This window comes from Lygodium microphyllum, chromosome 26 (genome assembly GCF_053477565.2).
Source record: "Lygodium microphyllum isolate KBCC chromosome 26, Lygodium_microphyllum_v1.1.10, whole genome shotgun sequence".
Lineage (NCBI taxonomy): Eukaryota > Viridiplantae > Streptophyta > Polypodiopsida > Schizaeales > Lygodiaceae > Lygodium > Lygodium microphyllum.
The window spans coordinates 85,135,458-85,162,723 of NC_141160.1; the positions used below are offsets into that span (position 1 = coordinate 85,135,458).

General features: G+C 49.5%; 1 protein-coding gene across 4 annotated transcripts in view; it reads right to left on the minus strand.

Annotated features, from left to right (window-relative positions):
• The window catches only part of LOC148013491 (C2 domain-containing protein / GRAM domain-containing protein), a 198,086-nt gene that overhangs the window by 91,374 nt on the left and 79,446 nt on the right, over positions 1–27,266 (minus strand). For 3 of the 4 annotated variants that reach the window (XM_087667709.1, XM_087667710.1, XM_087667712.1), the window contains one exon: positions 26,486–26,632. The exons of the other annotated variant lie outside the window; for it this stretch is intronic. In XM_087667709.1, the coding sequence (XP_087523835.1) occupies positions 26,486–26,632 (147 nt within the window). The remainder of the gene's footprint in view (positions 1–26,485; positions 26,633–27,266) is intronic. 4 annotated transcript variants of the gene reach the window in all.

Sequence of the window (27,266 nt, forward strand, 5' to 3'; positions counted from 1 at the left end):
GAGAGTCAACCACCTATGCAAATTACTAGACCATATGATTGGCATGAATATACTTGCACACTTTATGATCTTCCTAACCAAGAGCCTATGCCACTCCCCTCAACCTCAAGACCAGAAAATTGCAGATTTTTCACCAAAAAAAAAGTGAGAAATGCCATATGGAAACTGAAAAATGGGAAAGCCCAAGATCAAAGTCTATGAGGGATTTCCAACCAATTGGTCAAACCATACTATTGTGCCGCTCTTTAAGAGTGGAGAACCCACACTGCTTAGTAACTATCAAACTATCATACACATGCCGGCCAAAATATATGGCTCTATTGTGGAACAAGCATTGAGTGAATGGCCTGAGATGCATGGCCAGAGATCAAAGGGCTAGGCTAGCTTCAAGAGGGGATATACAACTCTAGACCATATCTTTAGATTGAGGGCAATCATCCAAGAAGACAAGGCATTCAAGAAAAAGATCTACTGTTGTTTTGTGAACTTTTGCAAGGCCTTTGACACAATGCCACGTGTTAGACTTATGAGAAGAATGCAAGATATTGATGTGCCTATAGAGATACAGTGGAATATCTATGCCTTGTATGAGATAGTGACACAAACACCTGAGGGCATCTCAGATATAGTCAATAGCACCATTGGGGTGAAACAAGGCTGCCCACTTTCACTGACACTATTTGGACTGTACATAGATGAAATTTTAGAATATGTGGACATAACTAGTGGGGCCGGAGCCCAGAGCTAGAGTACTAATACCATTAATGCTTTAAGCAAACGATATTGTACTCATATCTGACTCACCTTAGGGACTAAATAGACACTTGGATGTATTATCAGCTTTTTGCACAGATAAAGACCTTAAGGTGAACCTTGGGAAAACTAAAGTTATGGTATTTAACACCTCAGCTGCTTGGGTGATGAGAGCTGAGCACCAACTTACTTTCGATCGAGAGCCAATGGAGATGGTCAAGCAATATATCTATTTGGGGGTCACATTGAAGGAAGCACAATTATCTTGGAGAGAGACATCAAAGGCTCATTTGGCAAAAGCATATGCAGCCTTAGGTGCATTGGAGAGGCAATGTGCTCACATACAGTTTCATGAACTGCGCACCAAACTGTGGCTTTTTGATACCCTGGTTACACCCACTTTTTTTTTTTTTCCAAGAAAATGTGGCTAATTATATTACTCAAAAAGCTGATTACAACAAAGTGCTCAAGCTCAACAAAATAAACTGGAGCTGATGCAAAGTCACCACTACATCATGTATACAAGCCGCTCAGGGCAGTCTAGGGGGGATGGGGGCAAGGAGCCATGGGGGAGGGCTATATCGCCAAACGAGACTGCCTGCCTGCAGCACGAAGAATAGGCCCTGGCCACCCCAGGTACGCATGAAGTGACCACGGAGTTCCTGGCGCGCCCTGGACTCACCTTGCACCTGCTCCCATAGGCCGCGGAGGGAGTGAATGATGGAGGTCCATAGCTCTGCCAAGGTTGCAAGTACTGAAAGTCTCTCTCCGCCGCCGAAGGCCACCTGGCATCACGCCTTCCAAATATGCCATCCAGTAAGACTCCCTATGATCTCCCATATCTCTGAGCGGTCTGCTGTGAGCTCTAGTACCTGGCGGATGGGTAAAGCCTCCACACCAACCACTGCACATGACCCTGCCTCGATCATGAAAATCGTGTCCTGCGTCCCGGCCTCATACAAAAGGTGACGTCCCTGGCTAACTGCTTGCCAACAGAAAGTTCCCCATGAAATACACCCAAGGTTGGGGGCTATACGTCGAAGGACACAGCATGCTCCTCTCCATACAAGCTGCGCCTCCTCTCAAGACCAAAGGCAATTCTTTGGGGTTTCTAGAGGCTGCTGTGTGCAGCACTTACAACCTCCTTCCTTCTGCATCTGGGCAAGCCAGCTTCCCACCGCCAAACCTCCATGTGCCACCAGCCAAAAAAAATACGACACCCTCCTCGGTCTCCAGGTATTTCATAGGCAGCGCCAAAAGGTCCATCAGAAGGGCTCCGTGAAGTTGTGCTCCGCCCAGTGTCTACTGCGTGATGGCACCCAATCCATATCCTCCTGCATCAGTACATGTATGCCAATCCTGGCAGTGTATTCTAGGAGCCTGGGTGGTTTTTTTGCAACCGCAGAGGCCGGCCATAGCCACTCTCCTGGGTCCCACTCCAGCTCATCAAGTGGTCTATCCTCCAAAGGCACCACTCCTTGAGCTCCATCCAGAAGACATAGGGGTCCAGTCGCCAGGTCTTCCCCTGAAGGCCCACCACCCGAATCCTCCTCCATGAGAGGGTGGCAATCCCCTCATCCTATCGCCCTCTGTCAAGGGCCAGACGTCCCCCCTCCTGAACGGTAAAGAAGGTCCCCTGGGGGGCGCAGCCCACTCTACCTGCCACCTGAAGAGGGATGCCTGCTGGAGAGAACCTGGCTGCCCATACCTCCCCGGCCTCTATCGGTTCTCATATCGGGGGGGCAAGCCACTCTGGAGGTATTGCTGCGTCTATCTCTCTTCTCCTCAACTCCACTCCTCTCAAGCACCCTGATACTCGCTATAGTACCTCCTTGTCTACCATCCTGTACACCTCCCGCCATGTCGTGATGGAGTGAGCCGGGCCAGCCTCCCACCCTGCCCACTGGATGTGGGGGCACTCACCTAACTGTGCCCCTTCCCTGTCTTTGACCTAGAGGTTACAAATCACCGGCTGATGGTCTATTTCCTCTTGGTAGCCCGGGGGGCTCTAGATTAGGGCCTTACGGAGGCCCTGCCACACACGGAGTAGGCTCCGCAGGAAAGGTGATCTAGGTGGGGTAATCTGGGCTGAAGTGAAAATCCATCTCAGGGACGGCCTCCACTCCCCGCCAAGCCTCGATTTACAATCCTGAAGGCCCTCCTGCAATAAGACCTTCCAGGTTTGCCCACCTGGTGTGAGACCACAGACAACTAACTTGCCCAAGAGGGCCCTACTCTGATATTCTGGGTCTATGATCCCAAGCCCTCCCTCTCATCGATGTCGTATGATGGTCGCCCATGCCACCTTGGCCTTGGAGTCTCTGGAGCCATCAAACCCTGACCAAAGGAAATTCCGCACCAGGCAGCGAAGCTACCCTACACATGATGAGGAGAAACACCAACACAAGGCGATGTACCAAGCCGTCGCTAGGAGGACCTGGTTAACCACCAGGGCTCGACCGGCTAGTGAGAGGTGAGCCATGCTCCAATAGGTCAGTTTCCTCCTAATAGACTCTAGAACAGGAAGAAACTCCTGGGCAGGAGTGATATCAAGTCCCACCTGGAACCCTAGGTATCAGACGGCCTACCCTCTGCTCACCCATCTAAATCCCAAGTGGACTCCCCACTCCGTGCAAGATTGGTCTGTGAGGAAGCCAACCGACTTTCGCCAATTAATTTTCGCACCCGCTGCAACACAGAACATCTCAGGAGCCAACCTCATTCTTTTCAGCATCACTTCATCATCCTCTATGTAGAGTCCTGTGTCATCTGCGTACTCTGAGTCTAGCAACTCAGTCTCCTCTCTCACTGGATGTCGGAGGCCGCGTAGTCCACTCACATGTGACCTGAGGAAGTGGGACATCGCCTCTGCGACAAATAGGAACAAGTATGGGGCCAGGGGGCAACCTTGCCGGACCGATCTCTCCATTCGGACCTCCTCCCCTCGCCTTCCTCCTATGAGAACCCTCCTGGTGGCTGATCTCTACAGGCCGGAGACCCCGCGAATCCAAGCGTGGGGAAATCCTAACTTCACCATGGTACCCTCTAGGAAATCCTAGTCCACCCTGTCGTAGGCTTTCTCGAAGTCCAGTAGTAGTACTGCCAGTCATTGCCCACTATGCTAAGCCCACTCTGTCGCCTCAAAGAATGTAAATACATTGTCTAGGATGCTCCTATCCTGTACAAAGCCTGTCTATGTATCATGAATGATGTCTGGAAGCACATGGCGTAATCGTCTACCAATCATCTTTGCCAAAGCCTTATAGGCCACTGACAATAAGGTGATCGGTCTCCACTGGGATAGCACCAACCGGTATCCCCCTTTGGGGAGGAGACTGATAAGGCCTGCCGATAGCCTCCCTGTCATCTGTCCTGAGGAGAATATCTCCTGGAATGTCCTCAGTAGGGGGTCCTTCACCACCTCCTAGTATGTAGTGAAAAAGGCCTTAGAGAGGCCATCCTCCCCCGGGCATTTTTACCCATCCTGTGTATGGAAAGCCTTTTCTAGTTCCCTCTGTGAAGGGGACTAGGAGGGCGTGTCCTATCTCCTCTATGACGAGGGACGGGATGTGATCCCATACCTGTTGTCTACATCTCTTTCCTCTAATTGAAGCAATCTCCTGCTGGAAGAGGCATGTATAATAGTCGGTGGCAATCTCCATCACCTCATCAGGGCTAGAAAGGGTCCTCCCATAGTGATCCCTAAGGCTGCGTATCTGCTCTCCCACAGTGCGGGGCTGGTGCACTTGGAAGAACTCCTTACACATTGTGTCTCCCTTCCGCGCCCAAAAAGCTGCTGAATTGCGGAAAAAGAACTCCAAGCACGTGTCCTCTAGGCCAGCAATGGCTACACGCGCACGCACCTCCTATGCGTGAAGGATGGGGTTCCCTGGTGCCTGCTGCAACAATCTCTGCGTAGCTGCCAAGTCCCGCCGGAGTGCTTTCGCCTTCTCCCAACACTGCTACCTAGCCTGTAGGGCTGCTTCTTGGCAAATTCTACTTGACTCAGCTAGGACCTCTGCGACCTCCTCTGCTATCCTGTCCCTCCTCTCCCACTCTCTGGTCCAGATGTGCTCTATCTGTCTCGACACCTCCTCCCTCCTATAGATCGAGTCAGGGATCCGACAAGATCGTGTATCTAGGGTGGATGCTGGGGGATCAAGTGCCAGGAGAACCGGGCAGTGATCGAATAGTGTGGTACCTGCCAACTTCTCAATCTAGCCTCCGCGAGAACCTCCCCACTCTCCCACATAAAACCTGTCCAACCGCTCCAGCAAGGCTCCGCCTAGTCGCTTGTATCCCCAAGAGAAGTCCAACGACCTCTCCCTCTTGTGGAAGGCAGGTTCTTTCCAGGCATCCTGTGCTCCGACTACAAGCAAAAAGACCTCCCATGCCTCCTGCTCCTCCCCGGCCATGCCCTGGTAGTTTCTTCCCCTGCCCTGCTGGTCCTCCAAAGCCTCCAGATTGTTGAAATCTCCTCCAACAATCCAGGAGTCCACCTCAGGGAGTCCATTTACAATTTCCCCCCAAAACCTACTGTGTGCCCTAACCTCCGTACGGGCATAGACATTGAGGACTCCAACACATGAGTCCCCCATATCCAGTCTGATCCATAGAGCCCTTCCTGCCACTATCGTCCCGTGGTCTCGTACACAGGTGGTGAGACTCCGACCAATAGATGTGCATACACCTCCGCTCCTGCCGTGGGCACCTATGGCTTGCTCCCAATATGTATGCGAGCTGCCTGGCAGTACCTTCCCAACCCCCTAAGCCTAAGCGAGGGTGAGCTTGTGCTCCTACAGTAGCAAGATGTCTATCCGTCCGGTGAGGGCAGGCTGCAGCTCTTGTCAAACAATCAATTTCCTCGAGCCACGCGCCCCACTGTAGTGGAGACTGTTCACATTCCAGGATGCAAGGTGTAGGCTCATGGGGAAACTTGTGACTGACCGAACAGGCATCTATTCGGCGTGGAAGCTGCAGATGAGGAGGAGAGACTGCGAAGCGTGCAGGTACATTTTGCCGCTGGCCTGGATGGTGAGCTCCAGTCCCCCATGGTGGCCCTTGGCCAGACCATAGGGGTGATAGATGCTCCAGGTGGTACTATCAATGCATCTATTAGCCATGCTGAAAACCGCGACTCTGTACACTGGTAGAAGCGGGCCGCCTGTGTTGGGGGCCACGCAATCACATCCCTCGGCGCTTCCCACTGTGGGGGGCTCGAAAGATAATGCTCAAATGCAGGACGTCAGCGCCAACCCACCAGTTAATGTCCATCATGCAGCTTGGCCACTGTTGTGCAAACAGTGCTAGTCCTTCATCTCCCATCCACTGGGAGATGTGATCTGCCACCTGACTCTTCAATTCCTCCTCAATCTGTGTAGTCGTCCACTCCTCTGAGAAGGATGACTGGAAGAAGAAAGCGTAGTTTGGTCCATCCGGTGGTGCTAGTAGGTGGACCTTGCCCCTCCTTGACTTACGAACCACGAAGATCCCCACCTCTAGAGGTAGTGGGAACTCTCCGCAACTCGCAAGTACGACCATGGGCCACTGCAAAAAAACTCTTGTGGCAGTAGCTGTGCCTGTCTCGAGAAGGTAAGGCGGGTGACAGAGGCAGATGAGCTAGTGGCTGTGTGGATGGAGGGAAACTGCTGGTGTGCAGAGGAGGTAGGTGTGTGTGGCTTATCTCCTCCTGTGGGAGGAGGGGGAATGGGTCTGGGGGGGCTCACCTGACCTGGGTGCGGATCAGGGGGAGTGCTCGGTGTGGGGGGGGGGGGGGCCAGGGAGGGGGGGGGATGATGGGGGTGGATTGGATCACGCTATGGTGGAGTGGCTAGAGATGCATGGTGGGTGTGGGGAGGGGGTGCTAACCCTAGCAAGGGGGCGCTGTGGGCCATGGTCCATGGAGGGAAGGGAGGGATGGGATGTGGGGGGCGGGGGGGGGGTTTTTGAGGGGCCTGTGGGGGCTCCAACGAGGCAATCTGTGGCTCATGTGGGTAAAATGGGGGGGATTGGTCTTGCCGGGTGGGGCGGGCAAGGGGGGGGCTGTGGAGTGCTCTGTCGAGAGGGGGGCGCTCGTCTGCCATCACCCTACTAACAAGGCTGGGTGAAGGGGAGCTACAAGCTCTAGCCCGAGACCTACAGACCGCTTATTGATCAAGTGTTTCAAGCCGAGCGGCCATGGCTACCTCTCACATAGCCGACACGCCATGCCTACCTTACGAGTGTAGTGAGCTTACCTTGATGCTCGATCGAGTACCTTCCTCTCTCTTGCGCACCGGTAGCTACACGATCCTTGTGGCAAGCTCAAGCAACCTCAATCCCTCTCCCATGAGCTCCATCCTCCATAGCCGCGCGCGCGAGAAAAGAGAAGAGAAGAGAAGAGAAGAAGAGAGGAGATGGTGAAGAGCTTCACCCTCTTGATCCCTCACTCCGACACACTCACTCCCTCACACTCTCACACTCCCTCTCTCAAGAGCACACACAAGCAAGAAGAAAAGAAGAAGAGAAGAAGAAGAGAGCCACTTTTTGCCATACACAAGAATGAGCTTCTCATTCACTTTTGAACTTTATATACATGCCCTCCCTTCTTTGGACGGTCATCCCCTTTTTTACAAGGCCAGCCATTGGCCTAAGCCCATTTCTCATTTCCAACCATTCTAATTTATCCTATTTCCAACTAATGCATACAATTTGCACAGGAGCGAGCCTGGCACTCTTTTACAAGGATTCGGGAGAGGTTCCACATTTAATGGTGCCCCTTTTACTCTTTTGTTGTCTCCGGGCGACACTGAGACTTTCTGGGGGTCATGCCTGAACATTTAAATTTTTCAGGGTCTGGTTACCGATCAAGGCGCCTTTTCCTTCTTTTATCGTGCGCCTTTTTTGCTATTTCCTTTTTCCCATTTTCCCGCTCCTCTGCTCCATTTTCCCGCTCCTCTGTGCTGCGGTAAACACAGTAAACATTACCCCCCTCCTAGCCAAGTGCCAGTCCCATGGCACTGCGGTGGGAAGTAGTGGGCTAGTTGGGTCTGCTGCTAAGCGGAACTGATGGGTAGATGACACTGATTCAAAGGTGATTGTGTGAATGAGAGGTAAGGGAGTTTAATGACGATGACTAGGAGAGATTCCGGCGTGCTTTAGGCTTCATGAAGATGTTCGGCATTTCTCACACAGTTGTGGCTTCCATTCTACGACGGCGGCTGATAGGGGTTCCAGTTGGCTAGTGAAGAATATGTAGCCAGTCATCCCTTGAGCATCCGAAACGCTGGATCAATAAGCAATCCCTTAGGAGGTGTTGGAGGGATTTATCCTGGAGAAGCCCCCCCCGAACTCTGCCTTGACAGAGACATGCTTTGTCTCCGCATTGAAGATTTGTGCTCCAGACATACAAAAAGATTTCAAGATCTTCAGTGCTGCGTTGAAGATCTTCAACCTTGCATTGAAAATCTTCAGACTTGTGGAATCAATAAGCGATCCGTAGATCTTGAGGTGCTAAGCATGCATCTTTGGAAGATGAGGTTCCAAGATCTATGCCAATGGCATATCTATTACTGAGTACTCCTTTTGCTTGATTTGGTTCAGTCATGATAGCCATCAGCAGGCAGATGGTTGGCGACATGAAGCATGTTGGTCCGTCCAATCCAATGCAGAAGAGCTCCTGAAACAGCAGCAATGGTGTCATGTCCGACACATGGAAAAAGTTTTGGTCATTAAAGGATGCCGTGGATAATCTTCTTCACCTGAGTAGCCAGTTCTTGAAACACGAACATAACCTGCAAGAAAAGTTGTGCACTCCCTACGGGGTGTGTCTGCCTCTCCATGTAGTGCGTGGTGCCCGTGGCAGTGGAACTGGGAGATGGGTCTAACCTTGGGCAAGCCCTTGGTAATGTCCCACACTTGAGGACCCAGTTCGTGTGTCGTTGGAGATGCGGTGCAAGTCTTAGGGTGACAGGTCTGAAAGTCCTGCCCTTGATGTGCCCTAAGTGTGAAGTGGGGAAGGGGCTAGGGAGAACCCTAGATGCAATGACTGTGGTGCACAACAAGGCGAAGGGAAGTTGCAAGCGCATCATGTGAAGTCTTCTCTCTCTTATCTTTGCTTAGTAGTAGATTCATCCCTTGGCTTTGCTATTCTTTGCTGTTGTCTCTTCTTTCCACTTCACCTTTTCTTTGGTTTCCTTGTGGCTTTTTCTCTTCTTTTTTTTTCTTTTTTCTTTTTTTTGAAGAGGTTATACATAGATGCATGTGATACAAGGGCATGACGGGAGTTTAATCCTCGTCATCCGAATGGCGGGTAGGGGATTGTGGAGGGCGAGAGGCTTTGTTAAGGAATCTGCAGCTCAGCAAGTAGCCCTTGAGATTGAGGCGAGTTTTGAGAGTGGTGGAAGAAAGGAAAGGGTGGTTGCACTATGTGAATTTACTATCGCTCATATCCTCAAGCAGTGCAATACAGAAGGATGGCAAAAGAGTAGCGCGCATCATTAGGAGAGTCATGGTGCTGCTATCTATGGCATTGGGGTCGAAGTAAAGGGGTGGAAGGTGGCACTCTTAAGGTGCAGGCTCTTGGTGGATTAGGACCCTAATTAGTCTAAGATAATTACAGGTTGTTATGAAGGCGGGGTCAGGACAGGATGTGAACTCACTAAGGAATCTATCTATGGAACTGTACAAATTAGGAAGGGTAAATACAAGGGCATCTTTATAGGAGGTGCTCTTGGCGTTATAGATGATAGGGAAGTCGAACCTGCCGTGGATGGACGGATTAAAATCCACACCTACCCTTCGAAGATACGGCATGAAAGTGGGGTCGTTTCTCTTAGAAGGGAGGGTGTTACAAAACGCCATCCAAGCATCAAGGTTAACATCAAAAATGTGTCTTCTCCAGGTGGGTTGGCAATTATAGCCCTCCACCGATCTAGGCACCTGGAGGACTTTATCATGCCAAAATTCGCGGTCCTCGGTTCTCCAAGCAGTTGGGTTGGCCTCTCGCTCCGCTAGCCACTTGTCCTTAAGCCTTGCACCCATAGCGATTACATCGTTTACAATTTCAATGGGCATTACTCTATTTAGTTTAGTGGGAAGCTCGAAGCTCAAGTCGAAGGGGTTGCGGGCACATTCTTGCTATTCCCAGATGATTAGCTATGCATGGAATCCAGCAGGGAGGTCCTCAAGGCGCGGTGGGAGAGGGGCAGGTTGCCTTGGGACAGGTCTAACGTTCAGCTTCTTCCTTGCCTTCTCCACCATTTCTCTTCTGCGCTTAGCCAGGGCTGCTTTCCTCTCAGCGGATGTGTCAGTGGGTTGCACTTCATCTTGTCGTGGAGGAGAGGGTGGTGGGACGTAGTCCTCCTCCTGAGGTCCCAAATCAAACTCTAGTCCACCCCCTTCTACTTGCACGTCTTCTTGCACGTTCTCTTCTGTGAAGCCAAGTTCGTCGATTTCTTGCACCATCACGCCTACCTGTGTAAGGTATTTTCTTTGCTCCTCCAGGCTTTGCGGCGGGCCTCCTAGTTGCAGTGGTACGTGCAGGCCTACTGTTAGGGCTCTGCGTGAAATGGCTAGCTTCTTCTACAGCTGATCGTTGGCCTTGTTTTCTTCTGTTTTGGTGGAGTGAAGCAGCATGTTGAGGAAAGTGTGTTGCTGGGCTATCATAGTGAGCTGGGCAACCTCTGCTTGATTTTCAGCCAACACTATCTCCTTCTGCTTTGGCCAATCGGCGTGCCAGGTCTCTTACCCTCCTTTCGTTGTGGTCAGCCCATTCCTTCGCCCTCTTCTCCATATCTTCCAGGCTCTCCCCCTGATGGAGGGTCATAGCCATGAGTCGTTGCTCTTGGTCTTCGAGCTCGCGGTGTAGGCGGGACTGCTCCTGGTGTTCATTGGCGATCTGCGCATTGAGCTGATCCAACTTCACCTACATTCTTCGCACCTGCTCTTCTCTTAGCTGGTTTAGCTCTGCAGTCTCCTGTTTGATCTTCTCAAGCTAGTTTTGTGCCTCCAGATTGACTACAGTGAGCTGGTCGTTCTTGCGCCACAAGTGAGCAGTGGTCTCCCTCTCTCCGTTGAGGCGATCCATTAGGATTTTTCTTCTTCCCTCCCAAGCAGCATCACGTTCCTTTAGGGCTTTTGCTTCTTCTGCATCTCTATTACTGGCTTCCTCCTTTAGCACAGCAATCTCCCTTTGGTACTCTGCTATCTGTTTAGTTTTCTCCAGCTGGAGAGTGGCTCTTGATTCTCGCTCTGTTGCCAACTCTTCCTTGGCCTTTTCTAGCTGCGAGAGCAGCTCTTTAACGTACTCATCGTACTGGCCTGCTAGAGGTGGGGGATGGGACATGGTGGTGGCGGTGGTAGTAGCTTCTGTTTTCTGTCGTTTAAGCTCTGGCCTTGGCTCCACATCAGCCGTGGCTGCCCTCTTCACTCCTGACACTGGGGTGGCTACGCCAGCTTCTCTTGCTAACTACCTTTCCACCAGGAACTGCAGCCATGTGACCATATTGCTCTCATCGACCTTTGGCGAAGTTCCTGGGGCGGGGATGGTTATTACGGAAGCAGCAGGGCTAGTTGGCACAAAACTGGTAGGGACAGGCGTGATGGCCTCCTTGCCCTTGCCCTCTGCGACCGGCGGCAGGATGGGATCTAGCACGTTCAGGCTCATGTCCGGGTTCTCATCCTCCTGGGGTGGGGTTTGCTTTCTTTGTCGTTGATGTTGTTCCACAGATAGGCGAATTGCAAGTTCTACATCTTCTTGTTCCTTCTTCCTCAAGGCTTCTTCCTCCTCCTCAGCCCTTCTTTTCCTCTCCTCTTCGGCCTTTCTAGACTCCTCTTCCATTCTCTGTGCATCCTCTTTTTCTTTCCTTTTCCTCTCTGCTTCCTGGGCTCTTGACACTCTTTGCGCTTTTTGCAGTTCTTCTTTCTCTTTCTTCCTTCTTTCTTCTTCCCTTTGCTGTTGGAAACGCTTAGTGCGCTGCTCTCTTTGCTGCTACTGACATTGTTCTTCTTGCTTTTCTTCTTCATCACTACTCTCATCGGTTTCTGTTTCCTCGTCAGAGCCAGAGGATTCTTCATGGTGTAGTGAGGGTGGCGGTCTCTCCTACTCCTCCTCTGCCGCTCCTGCCTCCTTTACTGCTTCTTCAATGAGGGTGGTTAGTACACCTCCATATCCAATGAATGATGCTTTGGAGGCGGCCTTCTTCCTGTCTTTTGCTACTGGGGATTCACCTCCAGCAGGTTGGCTTCCCAGATCAAGCGCTACGGCAGCCTTCTCAATTGTGTGTCTTACATACTCATTCCAGTCGATCTCTTCTGGTGCATTGGCCGCGAGGCTTTCGAGCACATGCACATTTATTCTGCCCATATAGGCCGTGTATCGATAGCTGGAGAAAAGGGTGTGCATGACTTCAGCACGCATGCGGATTTTGTCATCAGGGATGTCCTGGATATTGACTTCGTCGTTGGACCACACCTGGTTCCTGTCCATTTTTAGCATGGCGAAGACATCCCTTTTTGGTCTCTTTATGGCCCTTGATTCTAGGCCCAGTGCCTTTTCTACTAGTTCCTTGCTTAAGGGTACCCTGACTTGCCTGGCAGCATCCCCCCTTCCCACAGTCACCATGGCACTCTTGGAGGCAGAGTCAAAAGTTCGTAAGAACTCAACACGCCTTGCATGATCCACATTTTGCTCCGCCTTCTCCATATACTTGGTCATGTTGCACTTTTCTATGACCTGCTTAGTTGCTTCCTCCATTTCCACGACCCTGGATAGGTTGTGGACAGTTCGGAAATTCAGCCGTCCGTAAGCTTGAATTTCCAGATTCAGCATATATTTTTGCTTTTCTTCTTCCGTGAAGGGAAGCTTATGAGCGCGATCGTGATGAGCCATCTTGGGTTCCTGCCCAGCAAAAATACTTTTCATTAATCACAACATGGCTAAATGAAGCTAAGCATGAAAAATACCCAAAACAGGAATGCAAGGGACTTGAAAATTTTTGCTAATTTTATTTTTATTGTTTTTTAAATCACTGAGTTCAACCTTTCAACAAAGTGCATGGTAATGCACGAACATCGGAAGCAAGTGGTTCATCAAGAAGACCTAGGTTCAACTGCTCATAACTTCTCGCAAATGTGGTGAAAGTGTGGTCTAACACCTTAATGCAAGTCACAAGGTCATCTCCGAGAGTTTCAGCAAGGTCTTTAGCCAAGGAAAGAAAAGATCGTACTGCATACGAAGGCCTAAGACCTGCTGGTGGTGATGGTGCAATTGAGCTGGACAGCAGTGACTCCATTGCTTGTGTCACGGGTGTGGCTTTGCACTCCGAAGCACTTTGAAGTGCTATAGGAAGCTCTGGTGGCATGGAAGTTGTGCTGGGTTCTGAGTACACAGTCCCGGAAGTATTCAACTCTTTTTAGTAAGGTATGCTTGAGGCTTGTAGTGATTGCTTTGGTCGATAAATTAGCTGGGACTTATTGGTCACAGCCGGCAGTGGTTTGCTAAATATGGCCCGGACGCTAGGTTTGCAAGCCTCTCTCTCACTGGAGTGAGGTTGCTTGGAGATGAGCCTTTAGACTTGCCATTATTAGGCACCCAAATCCAGGGGTTGCCTTCATAGTAGCCTTGGGCTCGCAAGAGATCTTTGGGGATCCATCGCGGCATGATTGTGTGCCTACATTGATAGTGTCCAAATCGCCTCTTAGGCCGTGATGACTAATTGTTTTGGCGTTTAGAAGCACGTTTGGGTGGTCTACCCGGAGGTGGTCTTTGCCGCTTTGGCACCCATATGAGCTGAGACTCCTTGGCCTTGTGAGCAATTTTGGTGGGTTTGGGTCTAGGGTCTAGAGCTTGGCATGAGACCTTAGTGTCCTTCTATGTAGACTTGAGCGTAAGTGTGGTCGTAGTGATTTCTACCAGTGGCTTCACAATGATGAAAGGGTCAAAACAACCCTTGCTGAAAGTCGTCACTATGCGCACATTGCCTATAGCAAGATGGATGCGATCTAGATTATAATCCACATTACAATTCGTCTGCTTCTTAAAAGTACGACCTAATAGTGACATATTACCGGCCCCTTTTGTGTTAGGCAACATGTGAAAGAAAGCTGGTATACGTTCAGCCTCGATAGAAATGACCGCTTTGTACTTTCCAAAGAGCGTGTGAGCATTGCCCCCAAATGGGGTGAGTTTGGCGTTGGTGGGCTGCAGTTTAGGTTGACCAATGCGTGTCCAATGTTCATGCGTCAAGATATTGTAATCGGCACCTTCGTCAATCAAAGTGTCAAAAGAATAGGGATTTTCCGCAGTGACGGTGATTCGTAAGTAGGCGGGTGCCACTGTTTCTTCATCTTGATCTGTTATTTCCGTAATAGTAGCCACGCAGACGTTGACAGGGGCTTCCAACATAGGTGGCTCATGCAACGGGTGGGAAGGAGGATAGTATTTTTTTATACGGCTGCCATTGAAAAAGCCGATTCCTTCGCCTTCGAGCGTCTCTAATTCAACTTTGCCCATTCGACTAATTGCACGTACTCGGAAAGGTCCCAGTCCACGGAATTTCATTTTCTATTTGTGACCCTTCATAGAGTATAGCAGAACGAGATCCCCCTAATCAAAGTCGCGTTGTTTGATATGCTTGTCAAACCACATTTTCCTCCGTGCTTTCTCAGAAATCAGCGCATGGGTGGCCAAGAGCCGGGTTTCCGTGAGACGTTCTAGCTCTACCAAGCGATTTGTCCAAGCGTCTCTTCCCTCCCAGCGCTCCTGCATTGCTATCCTTAAGCTAGGGACAAAAAACTCTAAGGGCAGAATGGCCTCCGTTCCATAAGTCAACCTAAAGGGCATCTGGCCTATAGCCATTTTATAAGCCGTACGATAGACCCACAAGGCCGCCATTAACTTGTTGTCCCAGTCACTCCGAGATGTAGATACCACTTTTGTGAGTACATTGACTAGGATTTTATTGGTGGATTTTGCTTGTCCGTTAGCCTAAGGGTAATAGGGTGAGGATTTTCTGTGAATGATTAGAAAAGTAGAGAGCAGATGCGATATCACCTCATTAATGAAGTATGTGCCCTGATCGCTGACTAATTCTATTGGACACCCAAACCGTGAAATGACCTGCTCCCACAAGAACTCTGCAGTGGTTCTAGCATCATTCTTCCTTGTAGCTCTTGCATCCGCCCACTTCGTTAGGTAATCGCCACTATGATGTAGCGAGCCTGAGAGTACTGTGCCGCGGGACTGATAGGTCCAATGAAGTCGATGCCCCATTTTTCAAAGGGTTGTTGGGCTATGATAGGGGTTAACTCCATTTTATCTTTGCGCACGGGCACCTTGGCTCTTTGGCATTCGTCGCAGTGCTTCACAAATTTAGCAGCATCACGGAATAGGGTGGGCCACCATAGTTGGGATTGCAGCACCTTTCGAGCTGTTGTATCCCCGCTAAAGTGTCCTCCAGCGATTCCGCCATGTGCTTCTTTCAATGCATCGTGCATCTCGTACTCACACACGCATCTGCGCAACAAACCGTCTTGTCCTAACCTATAGAGTTGACCGGCTATCAATTGGTATGGTTGGATTTTCAAAATAAGTCTCCTTAGCCTGGCCTTCTCAATTCGTCTCTCAGGTAATCCATTCTCCAACACCTGAACTACATCATCGGCCCCATATGGCATCAGATCAGCTTTAAACAATTCTCTCTCACTAGACAAGTTAAAGAGATGAGCATCCGGTAAATCGTCAGGTATGCCTTGTCCGGCGGCTTCTCCTATGGGTATGCGGGACATATGGTCGGCCATGTAATGCTGCTTTCCTTTGCGTACAACCACAGAGAAGTCAAATTCCAATAGGAGAAGTAACCATCTAGCTATGCGTCCTGTAGCGCAAGGCTTGTTCACAAGATAGAGCAAGGCTTGATGGACAACAAAGAAGGCAAAGGGAGTGGCCCACAGATAATGTCTAAATTTCTTTACAGCAAATACCATGGCCAACCCCTCCCTTTCTGTGGTGGAATAATTCATCTCGGTCTCTGTGAGCTGCCTGCTGGCAAAACTCACCGGATAGTCTAAGTTATGTTCACCAAGCTGGCATAGCACGGCCCCAATAACAAACTTAGAGGCGTCTATGTGCACATGAAACATTATGTTCCAGTCTCGAGCTCATAAGATTGGTGCAGTGGTAAGAGCCTTCTTCAACTCTTCATATGCGCGCTGGCATTCCTCAATCCACTCGAACACGATCAACAGCTTGTACAATGGTCTAGCAATCAGTGCATAATTTAGTACAAAGCGGCGATAGTATCCAGTATGTCCTAAGAAACACTGAACTCCCTTGTAGTTATTGGGTGGCGGAAGGTCGACAATGACTCTGACTTTTGAAAAGTCCGTGGCAATGCCATTCTTTGACACCACGTGCCCTAGGATACATCCGTGTTTCACCCAGAACTGGCACTTCAAGGGGTTCAATGAGAGGTTGTATAACCAACACCGTTCAAAGACAGTTCTCAATTTCTCTAAGTGTTCGGCCCAACTAGAGTGTATGCATAAGTCGTCTACAAACACCTCTAGTTCGCGCCTAAGCATATCTTTGAAGATAGTGCACATTAAGCGTTGGAAAGTCGCAGGCGCATTCATCAGCCCAAAGGGCATGACAATGTAGGCAAATACACCCCATTCCGTGGCGAAGGCAGTCTTATGCCTGTCATCGGGGTGCACTTGCACTTGTTTGTAGCCCGAGAAACCGTCTAGAAAACTGTAGGCCTCTTTACCTGCTACCCTCTCAAGCATGTGCTCGGTATGTGCTCGGTGTATGGTAAAGGGTAGTTATCCCTCTTCGTAGCGGCATTAACTTTCTTGTAATTAAGGCACACTCGGATTTTTCCGTTCTTCTTCATCACGATCACAATCGGTGATATCCAGTCCGTGTGCTCAATCTCATATATGAATCCCGCCTTCATGAGCTTATCAATCTCCTCTTTTACTGCATGGGCGTGTTTGGGATTCATGGGGTAAGGTCCTTGCTTTGTTGGCACTGCATCAGGGATCATTGGGATATTATGAGTCACAACCCTAGGGTCGACCCCTTTAAGTTCTTCCAATGTCCAGGCAAATACATCAATATACTCTTGCAAGACTGCAACAAGTTTGGCCTCCTCATCCTTGGTCAAATCGTCTGCAATGAATACAGGTCTTGGCTTTTCGCCCTCCCCAACCAAGTTGACTTCCTTGACTTTGGCGGGTCCTTCAATCGATTCACTAGTTTGGCCCTGCCTCTTTGTACCTACCAGAATCACTACTCTGTCACCCCTTTTAAATTTTGTAAATCGTTTGGGTAGATCCTGCGGTTTCTTTTGCCTCTCTGCTTCTGAGCCCTTCGCTCACGTCCTGGCCTCCTCCTTTAGTCTCCTGCGCCTTAGGTGGACAGGCAAGTCTCCTTTTGTACGTTTGACCTTAGAGGGTTGGGGTATCTCGAGATCACTCTCAGTGCTGACTTCCAACTCCGAGTTAAACTCGCATCCCTCGCTCGAGGAAGGAGTTTCCCCAGGGGGTCGTAGTTCAGTAGGTGCATCCGTCTTGAGCACTGGGATCACCCATGGTCGTGTTACTCTGGCTTGCTCGTAATCCACGACTCCTATGTGTTCTAGCCAGGATCCATCGCACTCCATCCGCATGACTCCTTTTTCACTCCAATTCATCCTTTCCTTCCTGGGTCTCAGGTTTGCCTTGATTTGTTCTATCGTTCTCCCTTCTGTGTCATACTCTACTGTATCTATCCCTTCCTCACTTTCATCTCCTGTAGAGCGGCAGTCCTTATATTCCTCATCGTCAAAGTCTTGCTCTTCATACCGTTCATCATCGCCTAACTGCAGTCTCCTTGTCGTCAGTAACTAAAGCCCAATTGTATAACAAATTCAGATCGTGGACTTTGGTCCATTTCCATTCTGGCTTAGTCAACAGATCACATAAAGGCTTTAGGTTGGCAGCCAAGTTGCCCTTCAATGTGTTTGTCAGATACTCTACGATTTCCTGAAGCTCTAGCTTATTGCTGGGGATATGGAACAAGACAGGTCTCCTTGGGTTGAGTGAGCTTCCTGCCATCATGCAGAGTGGCACAGTTGGCTCCTCTATTGGCATGGTTGCAGCTTTAGCAGCCTGCCGATATAGTTCGTCCTCATCTGAGAATGGTAGGTCAATGCTTACCCAGACGTGCATCCAATCCCGCTCGTCCTCAGGGCAGGGAATATATTTAGCGAGTGATCCATAGGGTTTGCTCGTTTGAGTATCGCCTTTCAGCATGGCTGACATGGCATTTAGGTCAACGGGGGTCGTTTTCCAAGTGTCCATCTCTACCCTTACTGCTTCAATTCTGCTCCCTAGGAAGATCAAACCATTCCCCCAATCTTCAATGACTCAAGCGTTTCTCATCCAAAGTCGGCCTAGCAGTATGTCATAGTCCACTCCCTTCATGACAATGAAGTTCACGGAAAACTGCACACCTACAATCTTTACTGGCCAGTTCTTTAAGACTCCGAATGGCCTTACCTTCATTCCATTTGCTAACGTGACATTAAACCTGGCAGTCTACAGGAGGGTTTCCCCATGCCTCTAAAACTGTCTGGCTCAGTACGCTAACACCGGCACCTGTGTCTACAATTCCTTTCCGCATCATATCTCCTAAGGCTAGAACAGGTAGGACTGCATGCATTTCAGTGCCTTCCCAAAAAGCATTGATGTGCAATGACTTAGGAGTTGAGTGTAGAGTTAGACTTGGGATTTGCGTAACTGCATCATGATCTTGCTGATCAGCACCCGTAAATCCTGTGTCTCCCTCCACCAAATCTTTTAACTCCTGCCATAAAGAAGGATTCTGCCTAAGCAGGTCTTCTACGCTTAGAGTTACTGGGGTGGACAGCAAGGTTGCAAGGAGACTGCTGAGCTCTTGTCTTCCCCTAAGGCTGGCACTCCTGGGCCATGCATTCTGTCTGCCCTGGTAAGTCCCCCTTTGGCCTTGCTGCTGAGTTGCCCCTTGTGGCAAGGATACACTTTTAGTTTGTGGTTCTGTGGGTAAGACTGGTGTGCTCATGCTGGAAAAATCGTCCATTGGTTCTTCTAGTATGGGTTCAGCATCCTTGAGGTGCTCTTGGGCATCCTTGACCCACTCCTTGACTTTGGCTATAGCTTCGAGTTGCCGTTTGGAATGGGGATATTCCCCTACCTTAGCACTCCCTAGCTCAGCTGTCTTTGGGGCTGAGGTCTCTGCCTCTGCATCCGAGACCTTTCCAGCAGACAGAGTCGTAGCACTCTCGGTTTTTAGTGCAACTTTAGCTTTCGATCTCTTCTTCTTCCGCCTGCGGCTTTTCTTCCCTATCGAGGCTGCATCAAGATTGCTAGGTCCTGGCAGAGAGATGCCTGCCTGCCTTGTTTGAGCTCGCGTCATAACCTGTAGTGGGATGGGTGTGTCCTCACTATCAAAGGTTTCCACTCCAAATATCCCCACAGGTACTGACCGTACGTTGGCAGAGCTAGCTGATGGTTTCCGCCTAGGACAATTAGGAAACAGGAGAGTGATCCCACATTCTGTGCATCGAAGATCTGCTTTGTCCTTGTTAGCCTGTTCCTTCTCTGGGCAATGTGATGAAATGTGGCCTGGATGGCCGCAGGTCCAACATGCGATCGGATCTTGGCTTGGCCCTCCAAAGCCTTTGCCTCTTCCTCTACCTAATGCCATCACCGGCACCGGCCGATAGTCCATCAGGACTGGGTTGCCCTCCTCGTCATAGGATATGTACGGGTTGACATATGTCTCCTCTTCACTAGGCTCTTCCACATAGTGCACTGGAGCATCGCTCGGTGGGTGGGTTGCAAAAGGCCCTGGTGGTCTTGGTATACCTGTTGGGTTCATCTCCAGCCTAGGCACGGCAGGTCTTGAGTCATTTGGTGCAGGGAGTGCCAATTGGGCTCCCCTCCCAAAGAAATTGGGTGGTCTACTACCTAAGTACGAAGGATTGTATTGCTGTGCGTATGGGAATCTCCTCGGCATCCTGCAATCCAATGCATCATGCCCGAATCTACCACAATTTGAGCATGGCCTAGATCTAGGATCTTGGCATTCAGCTAGGAGGTGATTGCCGCCACAGTATATACACTGTACATGCAATCGCGCAAGCTTCCTTATCAGTTCCTCCAATCGTGCAATCTCCATTCTCATCTCCACCATTTCCTGGCCTTGGTCCATACTCTTTCCCTTTTCCTGCACACTAACGGTTGCTTTTTCTCCCAAAATAGTTGATCTCTCTGGATCCCTCTGATTTGCACTTTCTCAGCTGGTAGTCCTCATGCTTCGTTCCCTAAGCTGATCATCTACACGTATTGCCTCTTCGAAAACTCTAGCTAGCACATCTCGTTGCAAGGTAGAGTTACTGGCCAAAGCCTTGTAGAGCTCCTCACTCCGAATTCCGTTCATGAATACTATAGACACTGCCCTCTCAGTAGGTCGTTCATTGGCAGGGATCCTTTTGAAGAGGCTGCACACATGAGTGACGTAGTCCCTGACGTCTTCCTTCTCCCCTTGGCTGATATTCATCAACCGAACGATGAGGTTGTCAGAATACCCTGCCTCCGAGAATCTCTTGATGAAGAGGCCCTTAAGGCAAGCAAAGTTTGTACGTTGTGCGTCATCGAGGCTAGAATACCAGATTCTCCCCTTATCGCCTAAGCACAGGCCAAAAGCTTGAGAGTGTTGCGCAAGGTCAGTAAGACCGTTTGCTTTGCATACTTGCTCGAACTGCTCCATGAAGCTGTATGGGTCACTGCTAGGCTCATACTTCGCTAGCTGTTTTGCTACGATAGGGATTCTAGCCTGTCCTTTAGCCCCTTGCGTGACTCCCAATCCCGAGAGTAGTGCAGTGGCTAGGGCTGTAGCGCTCTACTCAACGGACGTATTGTCCCTGAGTCGCTTGGCTACCAATTCGCTCAATGTCATGTCAACCTCTGCTGCCCGTTCCCTCTCTTCATTCAGTCCAGATTTGGCTGCCCCCGCTAGGTCTAGCACCCTTCTAGCCTTGTACATATCTACGTCTTGCTGTAGCTTTCTAGCCCTTTGCTCGTGGTTGTAAGCAATTATGCCTTCTAGCACTCTCCTGATTGCTCTTCTCTCTTCTTCGAGGCTTGCTACCACTTCTTCTACAGGTCTGCCCTGGATCACGGTCCTAGTAAGTAAATCGTAGTCATGGACTAGTTCCTGTATTGAGACTGGGTTGATCCTGACATTGTTTCTGCCTCCAATTCCACAAGACCGTCGATCAGTTCGAGTAGTTCTGGCAGCGCACGATCCTCTATGTTGTCGTCTTCTAGATCCTTGCGTCCACTTAACGTCCTCCTGGGTCCTAACCCTGTTTGTCTACTAAGTCTTGGGGTTCACTCCTGTTGGTGGGTTCCTTGAATGATTATGTTTCAGGCTTTCTGCTCTTTCAGTGCACAACCAATGTGGCCTACTATGTGTGCGGGATTACGGTACTCAAATGCGATGTCAATGCTACCTTCAGCTCTTGGCCACTGGGTATGAGGTCAGCACACGGCTGCCTGGTTAAAATCTGGGTCTCTGCTGCGTCTCTCAGGTATGTGGGGGTCTGATGTCTAGTCCGCTGTTGCGACTAGGCTGCGACAACACACACTGCTAGGTTTCCTAGCTACACGGCCAAGTTTTCTATGATTTTCTCTCACCTACAGGGTCTCACTAGTGTCGGCAACGCGGGTCTGGGCTTAAATTATTAAAATAATGTCAAAAAATGCATTCGGCCAAAATTGGCCCAAATGGCAGGGTCCGAATCCCAGAATCAGCGTCCGAACCGCCGAAGTCCGAATGTCTCATTCGGCCGGGCCGAAGGCCGAATGGCCGAGTCCGAGGGCCAAACTCGAGTTGGGCCGAATGGCCGGGTTTGGGAGGGCTGATTCGACCATCCGAACACTGAATGGCCGAATCCCGAATTCGGAGGGGCCGAACCGCCGAAGCCCGAATGAATATGTCTGGATGGCTAGATGGCCCGAAGGCCGAACTCTGAAGCCCGAAGGCCTTCGTTCGGGCGCCCGAAGCCCAAAGGCCGAACTCCGAAGCCTGAAGGCCTTCGTTCGGGCGCCCGAAGCCCGAAGCCTGAATGGCACATGGCCGAATGTCCGAACGCCGAACGCCGAACCCTAGGTTCGGGGCAGCCAACTGCCCGATTCTGGGGTTCGGACGTCCGAATGCGTCGGGATCCGGCGCACTTCCGGCAAGGAAAAATGGTGACGAATCTAGTGTTATGCTGATGATTAGCTATTCTAGGCTGTTAAATAGACACAAGGGCATGCCGAGGAAGAGATTTGTATACCTGTAGCACCCCGGAAGTGTGATCGAAGGGCGTCCGCTCCTCTCCTGTGCCTGTAGCTCTCTCACTCTCTCTTGCTCTGTCTCAACTAATTCAGAATGCAAATGAGCTCTTCTCCCCTTACCCCAACCTTACATAGCATTGCCCAACCACTCTCTAACCTTAGAGCCTTTCCCCGTTGCGATTTCCCCCTTAAAAAACACGATTTTTGCCTTCTTTTTCTTATTGCAACCAGATTTACAGCAACAAAAACCCTACCATTTCAGTTTCGAATCTTAATCCTATCCTACCTAATGCTAACAAAAAATCGCAAAACCAAGCATGGGTTGTATTTACCTACTCAAGCACTCATCAAAAAACTCAAAATACTTACTTGTTCCAACGATTAAACCTCCTAAATCTCCTATCTATCTCAAGCACTGTTTCAGGCAAAGGCCCTACTATTATGCTCAATTTGATGCGCACGGCGCTCAAGACTCGATTCCATCGGTCCCGGCAACGGAACCAAAATGAAAGGGAGCTACAAGCTTTACCCGGAGACCTACGGACCGCTTATTGATCAAGCGTTTCAAGCCAAGTGGCCATGGCTACCTCTCACATAGCCGACGCGCCATGCCTACCTTACGAGTGTAGTGAGCTTACCTTGATGCTCGATCGAGTACCTTCCTCTCTCTTGCGCACCGGTAGCTCCACGATCCTTGTAGCAAGCTCAAGCAACCTCAATCCCTCTCCCATGAGCTCCATCCTCCATAGCCGCGCGCGCGAGAAAAGAGAAAAGAAGAGGAGAGAAGAAGAGAGGAGATGGTGAAGAGCTTCACCCTCTACTGGGAGTTGTGCGTGAACATTTAAATTTTTCAGGGTCTGGTTACCGGTCAAGGCGCCTTTTCCTTCTTTTATCTTGCGCCTTTTTTGCTATTTCCTTTTTCCCATTTTCCCGCTCCTCTGTGCTGCGGTAAACACGGTAAACACTGGGCTTGAGGGGCTGGCTGCGCCCCCCCTTGCCGTCTCCCTCTCTGTCGCCTCTAGACCCTTGTGAAACCGTCAGCATCGACCTGCGGACCTGTAGGCAGAGCCGCCTTGGCTCCAAACCGTGCGCAAACTGCTGCATGATGTCCAAAGTCGTGGCAGCGCAAGCACTGCCCTGGTTGCCCAGTCACAATGACTTGCTACCTGAAGGAATGCCTGCCTGCCTCAATCTCTAGGAACTATGGGATATTCTTGACCTCCTTCACTGCCACCCTTACCTTTGGGACCCCTACCGTTGTCACTGCATCCCCGAAGGACGCGGGAAGGACAGTGCCGAAGAGCCTCCCGAAGTCTTCCACTAACTGGCCGTACTCAATCGCCAGGCCAGGAAAGAGGAGGGTGACCGGGTGCCGAAGAAACCTGTTGTGGAGTGCAAACACCTCCACCGTGAAGCCACTGTACCAAGGGACCATGTATATGACCCCCTTCGTGGATGCATAAGGTGAACTGGCGAGTAGCTCGCGAGCTGCGTCTGCCAAGCTAAGGCAGACCATGAAGATCCCTTGGCCCAACAAGACCGCCTCCATGATCTGCGCCGAGCCGATGATCAGCGTTGAGTGGAGTCAGTCCCAAAGCTGGGCCCTAGCTGGGGAGTGTCCTACTACCTGACCATAGATTGTTGTTTCCATTAGTTCCAGCTCCTTAGCTCGGACGGCTAAGAGCTGCTCCTCAGAGAGGATTACGCGCAAGGTGTTCAACTGGGGGCACTCAATGAGTACGCCGGTATCTGACCAAAGGTTTCCATTGCCCGTCCCTACTGGGAGAACCTACCTATCGTGTTGTTGTGTCACTGAATGGAGATTTGTTACAGGAGGAGGGAGCAACTGGAGGGGAAGGGACGAAAAAGGGGGGGAAGAGCGAAGGAGGGGGGGGGGGGGGGGGGGGGAGGGTGGTCAACCCGGGGGATAGCCAAGCAAGAGGGGGAATAGGCGGCCGTTACAAACCTTGAAGGCGAGGGCGCGTGAGCCGAGCAAAGACGGCCACGATCAGTCGGGTAGCGTGCAAGACAGTCAAATAGCAACCACGACCAGTCGGATGGCGCGATCGTCGAACAGTGGGCGAGTCGAAGCGGAAGGCGCGATCGGACGGGCAACCAATCGGACGCACATGTTGGGCGGGGGGACAACAGCGCAACGTGTAGGCGGAACTCTAGATTCTCTCATGTCATTACACCCACATTCCTATATGGGGCAGCTATTTGGAGTCTAAGTCTCTTCCATAGGAGGAGACAGTGTTTGGGAGACTAGGATGGACCAGAGAAGAAATACTAAGACAAGTGGGAGCATATGGAAAGACCACCAGTCATGATGATCTCGCATATGATACAAGTGAAGAGCTCGACCCAACATGAGATTATCAAAGCTGAATTGGGAGCTTCACTCATGGTGGTTGAGGCCTTGGTATATGCAGTGACTTTCATACATAGACTATGGGAGCCCCCCTAAGATAGATACCCACGGCTAGCCCTCGCCTCTTCCAGATAGCTAGCAACAGATGGTGACATGCATTGTTGGTATGCTCACATGAGTACATGGATGAGTTTACATGGGCTGCAGATTGAAAAACTATCCCCCTTTGACTATAACCTAGATTTCCCTATACTTGACCTAAGCCAATCAGAGCTAAACCATGTGATCAAAGCAGACATACTAAGATTCAATATGGAAAAGCCTTGTATCCAACCCCCCTCCCCCCATGGCACAAGGATGGCATACTACCAGACCCACTTCCTTCAAGTATCTAAGGATGGTTTCATCATCCGACCCAGTTACATGGATACATAGCTCCCTCATGGATTGCGCACAATTATTGGTCAGATTTGTACCTCACCCCACCACCTAAGGATTAAGACATGCAGATGGGAGGGCATACAAAGAGAGGAACGCATATGCCCACTATGTGACGGAGAGCCAAAGACGAAGGAACACTACATCCGCCAATGCACAGTATATTATGATATACGTGGTACATACCACTGTCTGTTTCGAGAAGGTTTTGGACCCTTGAGACGAATCATGCAGTTTGAGGATCAAATATGCTTGGTTTTCTTCCTCTTGGAGCTTCAGAGGCACAGAGCAACTATTCTATGGAGTAGGAGGCCCCCACAACTCAGCTCACATAGACAAACAGCAATCACCGACTTTTTCACTGTTGCATGACAGAGTATGGCACATACCACCACTATTGCCACATAGCCTACCGAAGTACATCATCATTGGACCTCATCTTCTATAGGTGTACCTTTGGATAGAGCAATGGCACTCAACTAGTCTAGGCGCCCACGTCCACCCGGACGAAGGCCTAGACATTCACACCACAAACAAATTAGAGCCATCATTGAGCACCACAAGAGACAGATGTTGAGACGCCTCAACCATGCAGAGATACATCTCCTTAGAGGACAAACATCTCATTGACGGAGAGTTTTCTTTTTCTACTTTTACTTTTAGATCATCAACATGTTTTCTTTTTATAGGACACTATTTCATTTTTCAATCTTATAGGCATGTTTTTCATCCTTTCTTGTTCCAGATGAGAAACACACCATCATTGTGCGTATTGCTTTGGTCTCATAGGCCACATTGGCCTTTTAGAGATGTTAATATACTCTTTCTTTCTTTCTTTCTCCCTCCACCTCCTCCTTGTATTTTCTCTCAAATTCTCCTCCAACTCCTTAATTTTTTAAAGACACCCTTGACCAAGCTAGCCCTAGAGAACTTTTTATGTCATCAAGATGCATTGGAGCCTACCTTCCCATGACCAACATCACCTTTAGCAAATATACCTATGCAGCTAATTTTCAGTTTAGCTGCTAGTTTCTATGCAAACTGATTACAGTACCATTATAGTTTTTTGATGGTCTCATAAACACTTTGCCTATTGAAGAAATTCATATCCCTTCCCTTGAACCCCTCCGCCAACCTCTTGCACCCTTGTTTGCCCTACCTCTCTTGCTTGTGCCTGTCCCACCACTAATAGATCCTCACAAGGGACCATACCTCAAAAAGTTCTTTGTATGACGTTGCATGCTGTGAGACAAGGGCCCTTCCACCAAGTGAAGTAGCCATGGAGTTCCGTATCAAAGACGCACAAATCTTTTAGCATCTTGTTCGTGCAAGAAAAGAGCTTCATTTGCCTCAATTAGAGAGAGCTTTACAATTATTCTAGGGTGACATTCCTGAGAGATATTGAGACTATTTTGAGGAGCATTGCCAGCCCACACCTAATAATTCACCAGCCATGGAGCTAATATCCAATCACCCATTTACCAGATTCCGCCCCTCCATTTACAAAACAGTATTTAAAGAAAGGATCCACAAGAAAGCACAACAATGTTGAAAAAGAAGGGGAAAGACATTACATACCAAAGTGTTGTTGTTATTAGAAAAAACTGCATGCTGTAACTCTGTGAGAGCAGTGTCAGGAGGGCACATTGGACTTGTACAGAGAGATCTTAAGGTGAATTTACGAAGAATGCCATTGTATTGTTCTGCAGTATGCCAGAGTTCGATCTGTATCACTCACAAACAAAAAGACGCAAAAAAGATTTAGCTCCAGATAAAGGGTAAGAAGTAACCCAGCCACAATATCGGAAGATCAAAGACAGCGTATCCTCACAGGATAACTTCGGAGATTTTATTTATGGCGATTTTTAAGAAGGTATAAATGCCAGCACGACTTGCTCAACTACACAAAAAAGATCCAGTCAAGTAGAAATAGTCAAAAAAGACGAAGTCTGACTCAAAACAATGATATACAAATAAGCTTTAGTAGACCTTGAGGAGAAAGGAAAGACTCATAAGTTATTTTTCCACTCTGCATTTCTTATTTTAGGCTTTTCTTTATGAGTATCAAGGAGATCGGTTTATTGATACACATAGATTTCACATGAAGATTCAAGAGTCAATAACAAAATTCTCAACCGATCTTCATGGGATGAAGTAATGCCTGAATATCCAGAGTCAAGCTATATGAACATCCTACAAGATTTCATCTCAGCATTCCAAGGATTGGGTACCCATAAATGTTTCATATCTCCAAATATATATCTTATATCATGATGTACAGTCTTTAATAGTTATATTTTGTTATTAGAAACTAGAATAAAGTTTTTAAAATGGAGAGGGAAAGGCACATGGCCCACCA